At 42.5% G+C, this 21449-nt stretch overlaps 1 protein-coding gene across 5 annotated transcripts in view; it reads right to left on the reverse strand.

Annotated features, from left to right (window-relative positions):
• Window positions 1-21148, reverse strand: part of RAPGEF1 (Rap guanine nucleotide exchange factor 1) — a 90087-nt gene extending 68939 nt beyond the window's left edge. For 2 of the 5 annotated variants that reach the window (XM_075112611.1, XM_075112614.1), the window contains exon 1: window positions 20902-21054. In XM_075112611.1, coding sequence (XP_074968712.1) covers window positions 20902-20926 — 25 coding nt within the window. In that variant the 5' untranslated portion in view covers window positions 20927-21054. Of the gene's footprint in view, window positions 1-19061; window positions 19302-20901 lie in introns of those variants that run through there. The other 3 variants (XM_075112610.1, XM_075112613.1, XM_075112612.1) reach the window with 3 other exon arrangements.
• Window positions 21149-21449: the final 301 nt, after the last annotated feature.

The following is a 21449-nucleotide window of genomic DNA, read 5'->3' on the forward strand; positions in this document are numbered from 1 at the left end:
CCAGCTCCACTGAAATACTTTGTCATTCACAAACCCAGTGGAAGGGGAGTCAACTGTAGACCTGGTAGCAAAGCTCTAGGCTTACATTTAGACAACAGTCTTAAAGCCTAACCTCGCACCAAACAGGCATCTAGTTTTTAGATCGGAATTTACAGAATGTTTATTTTGCCCCTTTTGTGTCAAATCTGCCACCTCTGCATCTCTAAAATGACTGTGCGATGGTTTTTCATTCTACACAGCCAGAAATTTGTGGCACAAATGGGTAAGAGGTGGGGATTCAGAGCAAGTGACGCACGACATCAGTCACGTGAAAAGCTAATGCAAACAGACGACAAAACTTGTCAATATTGGCAGAGGACCTACCTGGATGATGGCAGCTCAACTCCTGATGTCACTGTGAGTGGCATTAAAGGACAAATGGACTAACCGTGATCCTGAAGCCACATAATATTCCTATAATTGGCTTGAAATGCACTGCTCGTCAACAGCCAGCAGATAGTAAACAGTTTGGCAAAGCTGTCCAAGCAATAATGAGGTTACTGTGAAAGAAAGGACCAATACTCACAGCAAATGACCCAGCATAACCAATCTCACCATCCCTAACAAGCTCTTCAGATGTAACAGTCTGAATGCTTACAGTTGCTTTCAACATTTCGAACCAAGAAACCACTCCCTCATATTCTTAACTGCCACCCACAGCAAGACAGACGGGGATTTGGAGTCTCCACAGATTCTTACTAGTAGAGAAATCATCCCATTGATTTTCTAACATTAAGTCTACCAGGCTTATTTTATAAAATTACTAGCCAAACTAGACTCCAATAATAAGATGATCTATTTGGAAATAATATTTTGCTTGGAGGAAAAAAAGAAACACCGTTTTCATCTAAAATACCCATAAATCACTTTATTTACAGAGTACAGCTTGGGGACTCAGGGCCAATCTAGTGATGGGATTTCTCTTCTATTTGCACCATGTCAGCATCTGCTCTCTTCATGTGAAAACAAAAAGCTGCCCAAGGACATTATAGCACTTTCACACTCTGAACCACCCATATCCCAAAAAGTCTGCCTAGTTCTGTTAATTATAAGCACACTACATTTTGCATTCCCAACCATTTTAGTATTGAAGTGTTTAGCTGACTATATGATGCCACTGACCGTAGAATAGCTCTTGTTCAACTTCAAACAAATATAAAACACTTCTTTATCTGAAAAGCTGAAGTCAAATGCTTCAGGGCTTCTTTCAGAAAGTGATCGTGCAGCAAAACAATGGGCATACGAGGTGAACACCAGTAAATACAGTCAAAAGTACACCCTCTGCTCCCTAGACATGGTCCTACTGTTCAATTATACTGTGGTAGACATGGTTGTTAAAGGGTTTTGACACGCCTAAGGAGCCAAGTCTGGCAGAGATTTCTTTTTTTCTTTATTTAAATAAACATTTACTCCTATATATACATAGTGTTTTTAAAGAGAAGATCTGCTTGTACTGAGTTACTGAATCAAGAATCAATCATCTCCAAGGTAAAAGGTAACATCCAAGCACGAGAAAAATCACAACGGGAAGAAGAGAAATTATATTCCAGATATGAGAGCAAATGACACTACTTTCAAAGCATGCTAGGGGCTATGCAGAGCCCACTTACTGCAGATAAGAATAAAGATTGATTTTTGAAGGTCTAATCTGAAGTACAGAGAGCCATAATGTTCCTGGGGGTAAACAGCTCCAGAGAGCATCAGTATTACAGGAGGAGGCTTCCTTGAATTCATATCTTCTGGTTGTGTTTTAACACAACAATCTTGCATTATCTTAATCTCAGGCTATCATTTTATCTCCACAATAGCACAGGCCAGAAGGGGAATACCAGAGTTCAAGCTCATTCTCTTGCTGGATCATAAAAATTGCAACATAACCTATCATACAGAAGGTCACCCACTGGGACCTGATGCAAAACAAGGAAAAACAAAACAAGGAAACCAAACAAACAAGGAAAAGCCTTAAACAAAGAAGGAAAATCTCTGAAATCATCAGCCCATCCACCTAAATGCTCTTAATTCTTATAGTTCTAAATTTTCAACAAAGTGTCATTTTGTTTAAAAAATACAACCTACATTCGAATTTCAGCATAAGAACACAGATGTACACAACACTTTGCATGTTAAATATGTGGCTTTATGGTGGCTTAAATTTCACACGTGCCCACTATTTCAATGGTAAATCTGTTCTGACATTGCTTATTGTTATGGGATCTAAAAATACGGAGACACAGAGAGCGCCTAACATCGAGTTTTGATAGCAAAGAGGCTATCTACAGGGAAGCTCAACAGACAGGGAAGGAAAAAAAGAGGCCGATCAGTCGTCACTCAGAGTCTTTTTAATCAGGTTGAAACGCTTTGCTGCGGAGAGGGGGGTTCAATCTCTCCAATCCACATTCCCATCACTCACGCTGCTTTCTTAATTAGCAGCAAGTGGACAACAGCTGTCAGTAGCCTGGAGGCCAGAAAGTTATCAGCAAAAAGGGGCACATGTTAAGGAGAGAGACATGGGGACAGCCACAGAACGGGTCTGTTAAATGCCTGAGTGGTCAATACATGCAAGAGATCCAGCCACAGCCAAAATGGCATACTAACACACGGCCTCGTACTCAGACACCGAGAGGATCCTCTTCCGGCTGGCTTTAGTCTGGTTGTTTTAACATATGACTAATTGCATTTCAATTTTTTTTCTTTTTTAGTATTCCCATAACAGGCAAATTTAAACTGAGAATAGAAGGAAATGGGAAGGCCATCCTAATGTCTTGATGGAAATACATGGGGGTCAAGTCAAAGGCACAGCCTAAGAAAGTCTTCAAAACTGTTCCTGAGGTTTTAAGCATAAAAGCTGAGGCACAGGAGAGAGGAGCAGAAAAGATGTTTTACTTAAACAGCAGAGAGAGAAACTTTAGCAGAAGATACAAACTTTATCAGAGACAACTAGAAGCCATAATCTCAAATAGCACAAAAGAAAAAACTCTACTCAGTCATTATTACTTGTGTATTCAGTCCTAAGAGCCCAAGTCATTGGTTATGACCTTATTGTGCCACACATTAGACTAATGCGGATCAAAAAGAAATTTCTGTCCTGAAGAGGTGATATCCTCTGGTCAAGCCATGTTCTGATCTGACAACCCAACTCCCCAACTCTCTGGATGGTCATCAGTCTCTGGAAGATCAAGAAATAAAATAATAGCTTCCCCACTGGAATACTAATTACTGTCATTTGTGGCAGCGGGGGAACTCAATGCAATTGTAGGCAATAAAATGTATTATTCAAATTTCCCACTACCTGTTTGTTAACAAAATATTGCCATCACCCTAACTTCAACTTCTTCAAAAAAGCCAGGGTTCTTTCAAATTTGGCTTAAACCTACCCAGAAAGCATAGATTTGGAGCAATTTTCTGAGGCCCGTCTGGCAGGCTACAGTTCTGCTGGTTCTAAATATATACCAGCTTTCTGAGCTTGAACATACACAAGGGAAGCTGGGCTGAAGATGGAAGCATTTCCCCAAGCTGCCAGTAGACTAGCAACACATTTAAAAACCCTCATCAAATTAAGTGCTTAATTACAACTCAGACTTTGAGACTCTGGAAATTAGGGTAATCTTCTGGGAAATTTATTAGTCTCCCACAAAAGAAATTGCAACATACAAGCCAAAAAAAGCACAAAGCTTGGAGAGTGTTTGCCCATCAAATCACACCTTGTACTAGATTCCTCACCCTAATTCCCAGAGGAGATGAGGTGAGATCCGTAAATTAATTTCAAATTCTTTAGGCTCTGTGAAAGACTAGGATCAACATAACCAGGAGGCTAAATCACGAAGAGTAGTCTCATGCAAAAAGTTGAGAAATGTTTGTTGAGAAAAGTTGATGGAAAGCTAGCTGTGCACAGACCTTCTCACACTTGACTTGAAGGTACGAGAGGCAGGGCCACAAAGGGTGCTGCTTGGAGAAGGTCTCAAGGTAGCCATTCGCATAGCCACCTAAATTTTGCCAGCAAATCATGGCTACAGCCTTGCCGGCCCGCTCCGTTCCTCTAGGTGGCATGCTCTGTGCACACAATATTACCTGCATCTTCCCACAAATGGAGAGATGCCACCACTCACAGCACCACAGTCTTCCACTCTCACTACCTAATGCGATGACAAATGTCTTAAAAACACAAACTAACAACCCACACACAGGGTGTACAGCTCCAGTGATAACCTGGAAAGCCCACAGAAGCTTCTGGAGAAGCAGACGTCATCTGACTGAAGTAACAAGTTAAATCATACCAGTACATGAAACAAGGGCAGAAGTTGTACTCACTACTGTCACCTCGCTACAGACAGCATTTCCCCTCACCACCCGTCTTGAAGTCAAAAGTACAGAATAAATGCTTGCACAATGCTCTAAAAATGTAAAGCTCTAGATAAATGCTAAGCAATACACATTTTCCTTTTTGATTCATGGAATTATTGCATCAAGGGGAATTAAATCTTGTTCTTAAAATAAGCCAGAACAACCCACATTTCCCATTGCTACCACCCTCATGAGCCATGGCCTGAAAAGGGCGAGAGAAGCTCTACCGCTTGGGCAAGATGTGTATGTATGTCCCTTTGCTGTGACATACGTACCACTATTTGCTGCCACATCCCTATACATCTCCAGGACAACCCTGCTGAATCAAAGCCTTGTGACACAGGCTCTTAGACAGGATGCACTACAAGCAACATGAGTGTATGCTCAAAAAAATTGTAAGCTGAGAGAAACAAAGGGCAGTGAGAGGTGACAAAGAAGAAATCATATCCTGGTATCAAAGACAACAAGGAACAATACAAAATGAAAAGCAATTCAAGCGCAGAGCTCAAATGTAGGACAAAGGAAGTAACTGGACTTGGGTTGGAAGTATCTCAGAAGCTGAGCTAGGAAACTATTACACCGGGTTCATTCGTACAATGCATGAGCTGTACATGAAAGGGTTTTCCCCTTCCGTGGCTTATCTCTGCAGACAGGTTCATGTTTGGAGCACAGTACTTCTTGCTTAATCTTTTTTTTTTGTGTGTGAGCCAAAGGTCAGCAGTCCTGCTACAGCCACCCGTCCCCAGGAAGAGCTCTCCAGAGCCCAGCAGCTCCTCTGTTGCTCACAGCTGGCACGGCCCAGAGGTTTTTGGACCAAAATAATAATTTCTTTTTCCAGAAAATGTCAACTACAGAGATTCACTGCAATGCCCATTAATTCAAAACAAACTTTTTGGTGGAAAGCTATGGAAACCTATCTATCAGTCTCGACAAAAGTCAGCTCTGTGATTAAAAACAAATAAAAGACTATAACAAAGAAGCCCCAGCTCACTGATTAGGAAACTCAGGACAGGGAGAGGACCATATTTCAAGCGTGTGCCCTATCTAACACAGCCCTTGGTAGAAACCCAGTCCAAGTAACACTGGCACCACAACACTTGGAAATGCTAAAAGCTGTGGAGCAAGCTGAGATGCCTACTTACAGAAACTGCTACATCAACTCATCATGGGATAAATCAAATAAATTTGTACCCTGGAGCAAGAGTCTGAGGAGTGTCTAGACAAGCCTTTACAAATATTAGCTAGCCTGAAGTTAAATACCTCTCTGTAAACTATACTATAGCGTTTGATTCCATAAGAACCAGAAACTTTTTCCAATATAAAATTCCAAGCAAGTGAAAATATGAAAGCAGTTCTTGACACAGCTTAACCACACTTTGGTACTGATCATTTAAGCTCGCGCTGCTTCCTACTGATCTTAAGGTTTTCACAAGATTTTTCATATGGCTTACTCATAATGAACAGCTGCTCTGGCAACTGCTGGAGTCAGCATGTACTTCCTGCCTTGAATAAAAGTCATCAATATATCTCAGTACAGAAAATCATACTCTCTTTAAAACAATTCATGATAGGGTTTAGATATCAACTGGCTGCATGCCACAGACACTCCCTTAAACAATGGTTACACCCTCTATACAGCTAAAAATGAAATAGCTGAAAGGGAAGACGTTTTATACGAGTTCCCAGGGTAAAACACATCTGAGAAGCACTGCACTGGGACTGACATTGTTCTACTAAAAGAATAAATATCTGAGTCCAAATCATATTTCCTTCAACACCTTCCCAGACTCACACAAGAAGAAAATCCGTCTGAGCTTTCCTTTTACACTTCTGGTGCTCCGTAACAGAATAAAATCCAGCATTTTATAAAACTGTTAAATAAATCAGAAGTGCTGCAGATTATCATTTAACCTTTTGTTAACGTCGCTTGTCGTACCAGTGAGACTGTTTGCCCGCTAAGGAGAGGTCTGAAACTCTTTAAATGCTGACTTTACGCTGAATACAAATGTTGAGTGATCTGCCTGTACAGTGAGTCCTCAACCACAGAGACCTCCTTGCGTCGCAATGCTGCTCACAATGCCGCCACAGTGAGACAGGGTGTCAAGACAAACATCATTGTATTAATTGCATCTGTTGATTAACCAGCCCAAGAGCAGCCTTGTTTCAATTATAGGCTTTGTAAGACAGTACTGAAATGTTACTGTAAGTGTTGAGATGGATGAGTCAACAGACAAGTACAAAAGCATTTTTAAGGAGACTCTCACTGGAGTAATTTGATAAGCTGCTCAGCTACACAAAATGATGGTCTTTATTGACATAGCTTGCTCATATAGTTGTTCACTTGGTTTCATGTTTCAGTTTTGGTTTTTTGCAAGCTTTCCAGTCAAAGCTGGGCAAACACGGGTTACCTTTGCAAAGGTAAAGGTGCGCAACCAATTGGAAAATTGCTTCAAAAGTCATATTAGATACTAATCCTTCTCACTTGGGAAGTTTACAATGGCTCTCCCTCTGCATTTTGGAAGCTTTCCTTGACCTTGTAGAGTGAAAGCCCTCTCAAACCAACAGGAGGATATAACACTGGGGACTCAGGGTTCAGGCCAATGCAAGAAGCACTGGCTGCACACCACAGGCAAGCTTCTCCTTCCAATCTCACTTGGCTGAAATGATTTCTGCGATGCCACCCAAGGTCAGTAGATTCAGGTTACTGAAATAATGACATTTTAAACCTGATCTCTCTCTCATCCAAAACCATCTGCAATTCATCTTTTAAGGCCGAGATTATTAATTCCAGGGGGATTATCCACTAATCAGTTTTTATCTCCAAACTAGGTCCTCATGCTTGCAGATAGTCAAGAGCTCAGGCTGGCAGAGGTTTTGGTTCCCTCCACTCTCACCGGAGGCCACGTTAACACAGAACAGTCACAAAAATACATTTGATTGCAACTCCGTGACAAAAGGTAGGTCTGCGCTATGGCAACTGGCACCAGTTTACTTGCCAAGACCTCACGTAGCCAAGGTAGAGGCACAAAGCCAGGCTTCAAGTTATGAATCCCCTTTACTGGGCTGGGCCTTAGTTCTTTACATCTTTCTGCACAGGGAACCGCTGTGTGTGCTTTTTCTCCACCATGATTTTATAAAGTAGGATAAAACCAAAGCAAAACCAGAAGGCACAACAGGAAAAGGGCATAAGGACTCCAGTATTTCCTCCAAAATACATATAAGTAAAAAGTCATCAGCACTGACTTTTGGCTCTTAAGCACACCTGCTCACTAGCCTGGCTGCTGTTCTGTTCAATACTTGTCACAGTCAAGTGTGAAACTCAAGAGAAGCATGTGGTCAAGTGAGTTAATACCCTGGGTTCTGCAAGTCCTTCTCCCCTGCTTATTACAGCTCATCCTTCTGCTACAGCCTTGCCCCGTTCTAGCAAAGCATTTCATATCAACTGCTCATTTGCTACAAAAGCGGTCAGTTCTATTCACTCGCCCATGCTATGTACGAGCATGAAATACATTTACATCTCCACTCCTCAGAGCAGAGATCCGTGCTCCGCAGGGGCTTCAAAGACGTGTCCTTCATTTGCAGTTATCATGCATTAAACCAAAAAATCCAGGCAGATAAGTTGCCTCCTGCATTTCACCCAGAAGCCAAGGCAAAACTTGCCGTTTGCATCAGTAAACACAGTAAGACAATAATTTTGGTTTATCTAATTTTCAATTTTGAAGACTGTGTAAAAAAAACAGAACTAAAACCAAACAAAACTCAGCAGCATTTCTCCTGACAAGCAAATTGTTGAACTGGCCAAAAAAAAATCATATTTTACCCACTGCAAAGGAGAAATTCTGGACATTCTTCAGCTGGTATGACTCAGGATAAAGGGCATTTTACAGCTGTAGAAGTGAAAATATTTTGGGAAAGAGAGATGCGTTTAATTCCCTCTGGTTCATTAAATAAAATCTAAACATCATGGCTTAAAATAATCCTGACAGACAAAGCAGGCCAGACTTTCCTACGCAATACAGTATAACCATGTACTGCATCAAAACTGTTCTATATCCTCTCCTTGGGTAAAATAGCAGGGATGGAGAAAAAGAAACCATTTACACAGAAGAGCAGGAATCCCTCTAGCCAGACCCATTTGTTTTACTCTGGAAGTATTGACAGATGAGTAATGAAAACTCTGCTGCAGGCACAGGCTCTTCTTCAAGGCAGCATCAGTTAATAAACCACAACCACAGCTGCAAAAATAGTAAGGAATTTAACTAAATGACTCCTTCAAGGGCACAAGATTGCAGGAGGAGCCAGTTTTTGTGCTTTGTTATCATCCCAAAGGTAAAGATCATAGTGTGTAGCATCCACACAAACCAGTGTTACTTTTCTGGATATGAGAGCTTTAAATAACAATTCCATCAAATATATACTACTAATATTTCTAGCATGTTTTTTTTCCCATTATGATAATATTTGAAACTTTGCATGCTAGGTTGCCAAAGCCTTTAGATGTGAAGTACCTCATCTGAGAAGTATTAAATGATAAAACAAATGAAAATAATAGTAATAATAAAACCCACAGCCTGTTAGCTCTCCCCACAGGACAAGCCACAGCACTGGTAATGTTGCCGAGCATGGTGTTTTGCATGAGTTATCAACTTCAGATACCAGACTCAGACCAGGACCTCGATCAACATTCACGTTAACAGCACATGCATGCTGGGAATGATTTCAAAATCAGTTACGCTTTCACTCGATAGGGGAATTTTTTTTTGCATATTGCCAGTGGAGCTCCAACAGCCTGGATGACCAATGGCTGTAACCTTAGATGGTATTATTTATACCAGCCCTAAGTGCTTACAGAACTTGAGAAATATCAAAACAATGACATAAGCTATCAACAACCTTCCAACATAGTTTTTGTTGTTACTAACACTGTAACACACCTTGTTGCCAGGGACTCTCAGGATTTATTGATAAACTGATCTGCCCACCTGTCAGAAATAATCCCTCAGATGTTTCCTTAGTTTTCCCTTCTTTATCATGTCAACTTCAGCCAGAATAAAAAGTGTAAAACACACATCCGTGTGGTACCCTGAACACAGATAACTGTGGTCAACTGCCGGGTAAGTACTTTTTCCTTGTGCTGCTGCACATAATAAAGAGCCGCATCAATCCTGCCACGCCCAGGTAGTGACACAAGTTACACCAATGTCTGGTCCGAACGATGGTTTTGATCCCTTGGACCTTGGCACTCCCCAGGCTACCAGCCAAATGGAAGCTCAGAGAAGTTCTCCTGTGCATCACTTGTGGTATACCTGACGTCCCCAGGGAGCCCTAGAAGCATTACCGTGAAATGCACACCTCAGATTTGAGGTCTAATGAACAAGGCTGTAATTCAGCATAAAACCTAAGAGTAAGAGCTGCCAATGCATATTTAAAGAATTTATACAAGTGCTTTCACCTGAGACAGACAGGAGCAAAACCATCTTTGTTTAAAGTCTTACCTGGAAATAAACACAGATGGTAATGAGAACCAAATTCTCCCTTTATCCAGTTTTTAAGGATTCATTTGCCCTGCCATTTTAACTATGATACTTTGGCTTTTAACAGCCACTCACCCTTCACTGCCCTCGACTGGCGCCTCTGAGCTGTCCCCAGAAAGCAGACATATTTGCTTTTTTCCAAAGGATTTTGCTTATCCTTGGCATTCCCCATTCTAGGCCAACCAGTTCCCAGTTCAAGTAGTCTTTGTCCTAGCAGCAAAGGAAAACTTTATTTTTAATCAAATTTTTTTACCTTTCAGCCTGATGCCAAATCCTCAGCTAACGGAACACGATACCCTGTGTCTCCCTGGGAAAAGCAGCACAGGGGAAAGCAAAGAAATTCAACTTTAAAGGTCTAATGTCTGTTTCATCTTTGGGAACTAGAAGCAAATTAGATAAAAATGTTGCCAGCTCACAGACCTGCCCCCAGCAACAGGGTTAATATTAAGTGAGCTCTTGCAGGCATCCCCTCTGAGGTACTTTCATTAGTCCTCTCAGCAGTGACTTGCAAGTGAGATGGGATTTTTTCAGAGGCAAGCGGTCTTGTCTCCTAACTCTGGTTTCCTTCCAGTCTGAGGGGCAAACACCATGGCCAAGCGGCACGTTGGCTTTAGCGCTGCGAGACGCAGGCGTGCCAAAGCAAGGGTGGCAGTGAAGAAATGCCTTCCCCAGCTCTGCCTCAACCAAAGATAGAGCAAGCGAGCAGTTGGCTAAATCAATGCATTCACCTCCACAGTAACTACGGTATCAGGCAATATCTAAAATCTCTTTGAACAGCTTCCCAACAGGACAGAAATCTGCCTGGGGCTGGGATTTATCTCCCCCAGACTTAGCTGGGTAAACGTGAGGCATTATGGTCTACACCAGTCATGGTCACCACAGGCTTTTCCTATAGTCTCTGGTGAAAGATGGGCATTTCCAAACCAGTATAACCACTATTAAATCCTTTTAACAACTGCTGAAATCCACAAGGGACTAGAAATTATTAGACCAGAAATTATACATAAATAAAAAATATTTTTAGACTTTGTATACACAAAATTGTATCTATTTCAGTATAGGTGCAATTTTGAGCCAGCTTCACAAAATTGACTAATTCTGAGCAAGGATATTCTCAAATCACCATAAATCTCTATGCATTTATCTTACCTTCATAAATTTAGATGCAAAAGCTAAAATGACACATCAGTTTTTAATTAATATAAGTGTGATGGTGCAAGAAGTTTAGTGGAGAAATACGGAGAAGTTTCTACACAATGAAGAATTTGTATTGTTCATGCTTAGACCTTGCCTATACATGAAGGTTGCATCAATTAATCCAGCTGAGGCTAGAGTAGCTCGCTGCAAAATTTTCTCATATTTTTTCAAAATACAGATTTATCTCATGCCTGAGAATTTTACAGTGCAAGATAAACTAATATGTGACAAGTTTAGACTGACAAAATGCTTATTCAACTGAACGAGCGTAAGATCATAACCTTACTTAAATCATCAAACAGCAAACTACATCATCCAGCTCTTATTTTAAAAAAGAAGCCTTTTTCTATGAGCAGCAAAACTAGTGAAACTCTACCTAGTCTTCTTCCAACACAAGAAATCTAACTTCATCTCCCTTGGCACCCCTCTGAACAAGAAGCAGCACGTGTGACAGTGATTCTGAAATGATGTGTGTACCAGTTGACACCAGACGGCCAAATGGAGTATGGGGTGGCTACATTTTCCCTTTTGCCATAAAGAAGGTGCTATTTGTGGTCTCTTCATTCTGCTCAGTCTTCTACAGAAAATGTGCAGAAATTTAAATAAATTTCTAATATCGATTCCTCTGCAAAGTTTGACTGAAATTGGCCAAGCGGTCCAAGAGTTCTAACAGAGGATGGATAACCATCACTATTTCCTTATTAAAAGATGCTACAGATTAAGTAAGAGAGGTACAGACATAAGAAGCAAGCTTACCTCTGAGCAGATGCACCAAGTTACGCACCAAGACTCAGTGGTTCTTCTTTAAAGAGATACTGTACACCTGAATATCACAAAATTGGCCATATTTGAGAGTGCCAGCTCACTGTAAACAACATACTTGAAATACCATTTCTTATATTCATTAGAATGTTTTAACAGGGTGGTTCTACAACTTCCTGAAGTGCCTCTCCTGCAAAGTACAACAGACCAGACTGACAGAGCAGAAGGGCCACGGTTGCCAGTGACAAGGAGCAAACAGCTATTCACAGAGCAACCAGAAACACTAAGTTGAAAACAGAGAAACACCCCACCTCAGTTTCTGTCCGTTACATTCTCCCAGGTATTGCTCAAATAGATACAAGACTTTTTTTTTTAAAAAAAGCCACGTGACTTTCAGATGCATAATGGGGTTTGCGTACTGCAAATTTCTCCCATATAGTAGCCCCGGAGAAGCAATTCCAAGCAGTAAAAGAGTAAACTCAATCCCTGCACCACTTTTACCATGCTCCATCAAAAATCTGGCATCAGACTTAACATATAATTTCATGTGACCTTTGCAAGGATATTTATACAGATGAACCACCTCCTGAACAAACCAGTGCTCTACATTTTCTCTAAGTCCCTGTAAATTCATAGATGAGCTCTAACTAAATCTGTTGGTAGACATCCCTAGTTCCTCAAATTTATTTTTCTTGTAAATAATTCAGTCTAAAGCTTCCTCTAATTAGAAAAGAAGAAAACACACACTTTAAAAAAAATAAGATTGAAAAAATATATCCAGGTAGGGATATTTATTTTCTTTGTATATGTAAGTCACAACACACAAATGACTCCCAACAATGACATGCAAGGTTGCATTGTTAAGCAGAACATGGATGGGAACCACCCGCATTTTATCTCCCCATACTCAAACTGACAAACTTAAGTTAATATAGTTAGAGCACAAAACGAAAGGGTGATGTATCACCCAAGGAAAACTGTGTTTTAAACAGCATTGTCCTGCTAACTGAAGGCCACTGTCAGATAGATTCATTGAGCCCTGCAATCTGGAATTGGTTGGAATGTACTATGCAACCAGAACTAAAATATTGATTTCCCTTGGTGCCCTTTATTGCATGACGTTTGGTTCGTAAAGGAAACTTTCTAAATATGGAATTAATTCCTGAGGCTGTTTTACCACCTCTTGGGCAGTATGGACTGGACAGATTGGTAGACAGAGAAGCACAATAAAAACATCAAAAGGTAGGGGATAAAACAACGCATGCTGTACATTGTGAACACACTCCTTTTGCCTCCTTTTTAATTATTAAAGACTACCTGAAAACTACAGTTTAACAGACACAGAACTACATATTCAGTCTCTCGTTAAAACTCCATCAAGGTTTAATGAACCAACCAAATTGCAGCATCTCCTTACTCCAACTTTACCAGCTATGGGTAACTATTCTTTGACTTCAACCTTTTTTCATTTTTTCCTTTCTTTCCAGAAGCCTAAAAGGAAAATTCTCATCTATTTTCTTTCAAAACCCAAGATTTTTGTACATGTGAGGGATGAAATGAAAGATCTTGTTTAGAATATAAATGGGACTGATTCAACGAATGTGTTAAGTACACAACAAAGGGCATCCCCACACCAAGCCTTCAGAGAGAAAGAACGAGAGCATGAGAGTGCAAGCAAGCTTTAACCTTTCCCCCTCAGCAGGATAATGAATTAATATTTCCTTAGAGGCACCGATGGCCATACCAAGATGTTAACTTGAATCACAAAATGAACAGTATTTTCGTGACACCAGAAAAGCTCTACACAAAGCAACAGAGACCGTCACCCAGGTAAAGTAAGATAATGCAAAACAAGCCTTTGCTTAATCTGAAGAGCTTCAGCCCCATAAAGAAAGCTCTTCTTCAGGTACTACGCATGCTCAGTTGACCCTCAAAGAGTGGTATGAAAGGGGAATGAAAAAAAAGAAAGAAACATGAAACCAAAATGCTAGCCAAGGCTTAGAATCTCCATGCAGCTCTTGTCAATTCTCAGATCTTTTAGATTACTTTCCTAAATATGATAGAATAGAAAGCAAGTGTAGGAGAACTGATTCTCCCAAATACCATTGATGTCATATCCCTCACAACACTAAGCAAGCAAGCACTCTGATACAGACCATCTTTTTCTAATACTTGTTTCTATTCACTTGTTCCTTGCTCTCAACATGAAAACATTATCTTATAAACTCCAGGGGAGGTAAGCACTGGTAGCAACTAAACCAGCAAAGAGGCTCTACATAAGGAGACTGTTTCAAAGCTGAAGAGCTTGAACTGAAATATGCAACACAAATAAAGGTAGACCAATAATCTGATCCATCAGCTTTCTCAGGTTACTTCACAGAATATGTGGGAAATCATTTCTCTCTCACATAGATAAAATTGTTTTCTCTATCCGCATGTGTCACGTACCACAAGAAGAGACTGGAAATGTATTTTTGAGAGTGGATGCTATGGGTCAGGTAATGGAGCCATAAATTTGTCAGGCTGCAGTAACGTGAATAGCAGAACTGCAAAACATTCCTTTGGCAGCACGTCCCAACCTGCACGATTCCTGCAGCTTTTCTGGACTGCTGAAATTCATCTTCTGTCTCTTTGCCTTGCAACAGACTCCCGTGAATGCCACCGGGAGCCTCCTCGTCCGTTTTCCCTTTGTCATCCGTCTGTCTTTTCCTATTTGCTCTACCTGCATGCAACTTAGCTCCTCATTCCCTCCTCTTCTAACATGCAGGGCTTGCATGACCTCTCTCTGGTGTTTCCAACCATTCCATCAACACCTCCACTTGTGATGTCCCTTTTTCCTTCTCTGACCACCTTTTTATACACCTTGGAGTTCTGGGGCTGCAAATTCAAACCTGCAAAGGTGAATAAATATAGTTTTCCTCCAACTAGCTCTCCCTTTTCCTCTAATTTCTGCTAAAGAACTGAGACCGACACTCTATTACCATCCCCTTATCCCATTATGTTCTCCAATGATTCTCAGCTGTACACAATGAAATACAAGCTCTGGTTATTCAGACAAAACTGACAAATAACAAAGCTAATATTCTTGCAGTAGCTATGTGATTTTAATACCCCTTCCATACTGCTTCCATGACAGTGGCTGAATCCTACAGTTTGCTAACATTAATAAAGAAATATAGACAGCTGTAACACCAAAGCAAAATTTCCCAAATATTCAGGGACTTACAGAACAAGAAATTTTCAATTGTTTTCAGAGAGAAAAACTTATTCTGTCACAAATTTGAGAAGCTGAAGGATCCCTCTCCATGCACAAGAGTTTTCTCCAGATAATGTAAAGTCTCCACAGGAAGAACACAGACTGGAAGGATTAATTTCACTGCTATGCAAGGGTACACAGAGGTCAGTAGCTTTGCAAACCAGCAAAGGACCCCAAAACTCCAGATCTCTAAGTTTTGGCAGAAAACGTTGGGATGATTTGCCTTGTAAAATGGAACAAGTTATATCCTCTACATATTTCCAAACTATGCAAAATGATGGGTGTGGTGAGGAGCAGGAGAGAGGAAGGTGGCTATTAAATCACCTTACCTGTAGCTCTGACATGTAATTTGTTGTTTTTAATATACTACATAGTTTCTGGAGTTTTATCTGGCACAAAGACAGGAGATGCTCTCTATCACCTTACCTTTGCTGGTATATAAGGATCTTCCAAATCAGACGCTACAATAACTAACAATTCCAGCTGTCGCCTCTCAGTAGCCTGACAGCTATCTAGACATCTCCTGTAATACACATAATAATTGAGTGCTTGAATTAAATCTGATTAGCCATCAAATGCCTCTACCAGGAAGAGGTACATCATCTCTCTAATTTCTTTAAAATGAAGTCTAGAAAGTTAACACTCCAAGTTCCTCCACATGTCCACTTGCAGTTAAGATACTGTAAGCTTCGGAATCGAACGCTCTCCTTTCAAAGGATTTGTAAGTCAATGGCAAAGCTTATTTTGCCAATCCTACCCACAGGTTTTCAACTTTGGAATAAATAAGGAGTTAAGATGTATTTTAAAAAAACCAAAACAACCCATGCTTTTTCATCAGAGACTTTCTAGTTAGCACAGATGCATTTACAGATAGAGTCATTAGAATATCAGCTGAGGTATCAACTGCAATTCAAAACTTCCAGAAAGATGAACAAAACCCCAAGGAAACCTTAAAAAGCAGACGGAGGTACACTCCCTTCCCTAGGAACAGATACCAGGTTTCTTCCACTCGCGCAATAATACATTTCAACAAGTAAAGCCACGCTTATAGATTACAGGTCTCTTACAAATAGGAAACATTCTCTGCAAGTGAAGCAATGGACCTGGATGAGGGACAGTTGTGTTACTATCTTGACTGACAGAGAACTTCCACTCCTCTCTGCTTGCCAGGAGGTTAGCAAGAGCCAGTAAGAGTTACCACCACATAAAAATCACACCAATAGATATATTTAGTCATTGCGGTTCGAAGAAAACGATTGCTTGCACTGAAAATAAATTTAGCAATTGTTTCCAGTTTCTGCTTTTTCACTGACTAAGGCACAACCCAGCTGCTTCACATTCCAGTAGACTTCAGCTGTCTTTTTTCTCCACTCCTTGTCCACTTCCTTCTTACAACTGCTATGACCATCTCAGTCTTGCAGCAGTTATCCCACAGGCTACATTTCTGAACACTTCAATCTTGAAGCTATGCAACAAACACCTGTCAAGCCTACGCCGACTTATTAAAAAAACCCACAAAATTCTGTACTTTGTGCTGTTTTGTAGGAAACACTAAATAGTGATCTATTAGATCACAAAACTAGATGTAATTGTTGATGCGTTTTAAACAAGTTATAATACACCACACGTGCAATATTGATATCCGAGGGGCATATAGCACGCAGTAGGTCCAAGTAAAGAAGAATTGGAACTGAACTGCCTTTAGGGTTGTGAAGTGAGTCTTTGTCAGAGTTTAATTTCCAGATTCCAGGACAAGACATTTCACAGAGGATTTTTACTTTGTTTGAAAACCATCAGTAGAGCAGCATTTACACTGGTCAACTGCAAACCCTCTAACTTGAAAGTCCTCACTTACAGTGAAGAACATGGTACAGTGGTGAATGCACAACTGAACGGAGAAAGAGTTCTGCCTACTAACTCACCTAAGCATACCTTAGACAAGGAGAAACTGCAGAGAACTGTACATGTGTAAAAAATATGCAGGATAATTTCTACAGAATGATCCAAGAGATGGTTACAGTTCCAAATATATCCTCCCCAAAAGTAAGATCCCCAGAAAACTTCACATTCATACAAAAACATTCACAGATGCACAATTCAGAATCATGTAAATCAGCGTGGAGGACTCTGAAGAAACATAAAGTTCCTATAAAAGATGAGAATAATCTGGCCTCCTGAATTGTTTCTTCTATTTTGCCATCTTCCTTAAGAACAGAGTTGTCCTGGGATTACACCTAGATGTTTATACCACCGATACTAAAGGAGGAGGCTTCAGAGATGGATTTGCTTATCAGGCAAATGTTTTTGAGTAAAAGGTGAAGACAGCAGCATTTTTAGTCTGCTGCGACTAAATACATCCAGTTGAGTCCTGAGCAGAATAAAGATACCTGACTACACCCCACGTAGCTAATGCTTGAAACAGTTATCTCAAAAAACTTTTAGCAGACAGCTATTGGAAAAGCAAGCTTACATGGGATATGAAAGCCCTGCAAGAAATTACAAGATTAAGACTGAAAACATGAAGTAGAATAAACCTTCAAAGTATGGCACCCATATGTTCTTTGGTTTTAATAAAGGGCATTCTTGCATAGACCTGCTTCATGGAAGAGCTTTTGTTTTAGACATGCCGGTGTATAACTGCTCCCTTATTCTCCCTGAATGATGCTGAATAGATCAACTCCCTGAAGCACATAATCCTTCAGGTAAATAAATACATGAATTAATGTATTGCCGTGGTAACAGGAAACCCAAGCAGAATCTGTGACCACTCTTTCTTGGCATCCCTATTTTGGATTTTAGAGCAAAACTCTAAGACTAACTAGGGTGAGAGCAAATACTTCCTGAAAGTGAAGACAAAAAGTCACAGTTCTACAGTAATGAAAAACCAACATCGGATGCCATTGCTTCTCTTCAAGTCAATGGAGATTCTGCTTCCAGAAAGTGTTTGGATATCTCCTGGCTGGAGCCTAACGAAAATCAGCAGTCTAACACTAGTGAAAACAAAATATACCGTCTTACTCTACATTACCAGATGGCTCCCCTTCACTCCAAAGCACTGCTCTGAATCGCTCTACAGTGACCCTTCTGTTGACTAAACAACAGTACAGAGAGGCTCTAGAGGAAGCCTTGTCCGCTCTTCTTGGTGGACAGGGTGGTAGCTGTTACCTCTAATCATTTATTATTGCTTTTCATTAAGTGCCGACCAGGTGTTTCATTTAAGGACCCAGGGAGCAGATGTATCTAAGATCTCTAGGGATCTAACCTATAAGGTTCTTTATAAGGCTTCTTTACTCAGCAGTCTGGCTAGATGAACATGAGAGTCAAACCAAAGCCCAAGCCAATTCCAAAGTTTGTCAAGACGGCTTGTTATCAGGCAACAGCCTATTTTATTTATAACATAATGGCTTTTGCATGCATTTCCGTTCCCATAAGAAAAAAGCAAATTCAAATGTACACAAATACGCAGACCTTAGACCTCATAGTATTTGTTTCATGACTCCATATCCTTTGTTCTGCTACTGTATACATTTTGACAAATATTATCCCAGAATTACCGAGGTATTACTGACTGTGTTCATTCGGTGATGCTATTAACCAAACTGTTTCTGTCAATCAGAAGTTCAAACACTCAGAAACAGTGATCAAGACTGTACTGGTACTGTACCAAAACAGCTGGCTTCCAGCCTTCCTTCCCTCCCCTTCCCCGTCTTTTCTTCTCCAGTTTACATTTGGAATGGATTTAAATTTTTATTTTTTTAAATACCCTTCTTAAAGAAATGAGAGTACAAGCACTTGGAAGAGGACAGTTTCCCAGATTTACAGTTTCTCTTGTTCAGCAAATCATCACTATGATACACACCCACTAGAAAGAATGCCTCTGCATCAAGGCTTCACCCATTGCATCTTCAAAACTGTACGTTTACAGCACTGACCTGGGGATGGATCCTGCATGATGTCTTGAGTTCTTCAATGGGAGTTCAGTGTGTTGCAAGGTCGGGTCTCTAGGTTGCGCAGCGTAAGATTTTTGTATGGTATTTTTGGCCTTTCTGTTCTATTGTTTATGGAACCACACTGCGTTTGTGTGTGTCTACAGAGTCATCTTCCCGCGTTTGAACTCTTCACGCTGCTTCGCTGGTGTGGAGTTATATTTACTATTCTCACAGGGTTATTTACTGCACGCGAATAAACAAAATGTGATCACTTATTTATACATCTGTAATTACTGTCTATAGTGCTATCAGCAGTTACTAAAATCCCAAGCCAAATTCACCTCTAGCATAAAAAAGTGGCAATTATTTAAAGCTGCCCCAGGTCTATATAGGCTGCTAACACCGTCCTTACTCAGTTCCCCGCTTCCCCGACAAACAGTTGCAGCGATACACCAGTAAGCATTGAAAAGACACAGCCAGAATCCCAAAGCAAAGCGTTATGCTGCGATTCTATGGAAGGGATTGTGCATCAGATTAACCTGTGATATTTCTGGAATAACATTTGTCCCATGATGTGATGCGCACTTGGTAGACAGTAACTTAGCACTAAGAGCTGGAAACATGCCTACGTACTGCACTTAAAAGCCGGCTGCCAGGCCACCAGTCTGCTTATCCCTGGAGGCCGCTCCAGAACCCATATCACAGGAGAACATATTCATATACAGTGCAGCGCAGAAGCCAGAACAAACTGGGATCGAGCGATCAAACCCAGAAAGCACTGCTACCAACTTCACTCCATTGAATCAGGAATCTTTCCTAAATCAGTGGCTGCTGTCCTGGAAAGCCTGAGCGCTGTACTTTGCACATCCTGATTCAGACTGCTACCCTGCATTCCCCAGCAGGAAACTGCCTAGCTATTCCTTACGATAAAAAAAAAAAATACAAAACAGCATTGATTTTTCTCTGCTAATTAAATGCGACATAATTAAACTAAATAACTTTACTGCTTGATTTGCTAAACACTAATTGAATCTTTAAACGTACTACTCCCGCTACACAGAAAAACAGGGGCATTCAACCATCTAAAGTGACAACTGAGAACCAGACACGACTCCAGAAGCACAGAGAGACAATATGATCCGTGCTTCAGCGTTTCCTTGTGAGAGCAGAAGGGATCTCAGCAGCCTCCCCGGGCTCTGGCTCTAGGCGAGCACCCCAGGCTGAGGGGAGAGCTTTGCAAGAAATAGGAAAAAATGACCAAGTTCCCTCTGACATTTTGCCCACGGACTCATCTTTTCTGATCTTGCACAAACACCAGAAGAGGAAAGTTGGAGAAGTTGCAATTAATCATTGCATGTAGGCCCCAAAGCGTTGCAGCGCCCTGGCTTTGCTGATGCCTTGCTACATGGAAAGGACGGCAGGGGTGCGGGAAAATAAAATAAAAAAAGGAAAAAAAAAAAAAAAAGGGAGTGAGGGAGGGAAGGAAAAAGCGGAGGAGAAGACAAAAAGCCTGGCCCAAACGGCGCCCGGGCAGCCCCAGGACCAGCCCCCGGCAGCGCGGCGGCGGGGGCGCCGGGCAAAGCATCCCCCCGCCGCTCGCCGGGCCCGGCCCCGGCCCCGCGCCGCCCTGACAGGAGCCTCCCGCCGGCCCGGGGCGCCGAAACCCTCCGGTGGCGGGGGGCCCTGCCCGCCTCCCCCAGCCCCGCCGGGCCGCGCCAGGCCCGCGGCCCCGGCAGCTCCGGAGGGCCGCGGCGGCGGCGGGCCGGCGCTGAAGGGAGGCCGGCGAGCGCGGCCGCCCCGGCGGGTTGCCCCCGGGCCTCCCCGGCCGCCCCGGCCCGCTCACCTGCTTTCTCGATCTTGCCGGACATGTCGGAGCCGGGCTCGGCGCTCAGGCCCCGGCCGCGCAGGTAGCCGGCTGGGCGGCCGCGGCGCGGCTGGGAGGGGGTGCCAGCCGCCGCCGCCTCCCGCCCTGCTACCGGCCAGGCCGGCCGCGATCCGGGAGCGGCGCTGCGGCGGCGGCCTGTGGAGCTCGGAGGAGGCGGCGGCGGCAGCGCCCGCCCCCCGCCCGCTCCGCCGGGCCGCGAAGGGAAGAGGCGGCCCGGGGGCTCCCGCCGCACACGCACTCGGGCCGCAGCGCCGTCTGCCGGCAGCGCCGGGGAACGGCCGGGCGGTACCGGCAGCGCCCCGCGTACATCGCCCCGCGTACCGTCATCGCTCCGGCGGCGCCTCAGGGCGGTCCTGCCAGGAGCGGGCGGTGGCGCCGGGGGCAGAAGGTGCACTCGGCAGGGCCCCCCGGGAGCGCTGACAGGGGACAGGCGGGGTGTTGGCAGCCATAGGCAGCGTCCTCAGGGAAACCCTCGCCCGTGCCCCCGGAGGTGTCGCTGTGGCGGG

Source organism: Phalacrocorax aristotelis, chromosome 17 (genome assembly GCF_949628215.1).
Source record: "Phalacrocorax aristotelis chromosome 17, bGulAri2.1, whole genome shotgun sequence".
In the NCBI taxonomy this organism is placed as follows: Eukaryota; Metazoa; Chordata; class Aves; order Suliformes; family Phalacrocoracidae; genus Phalacrocorax; species Phalacrocorax aristotelis.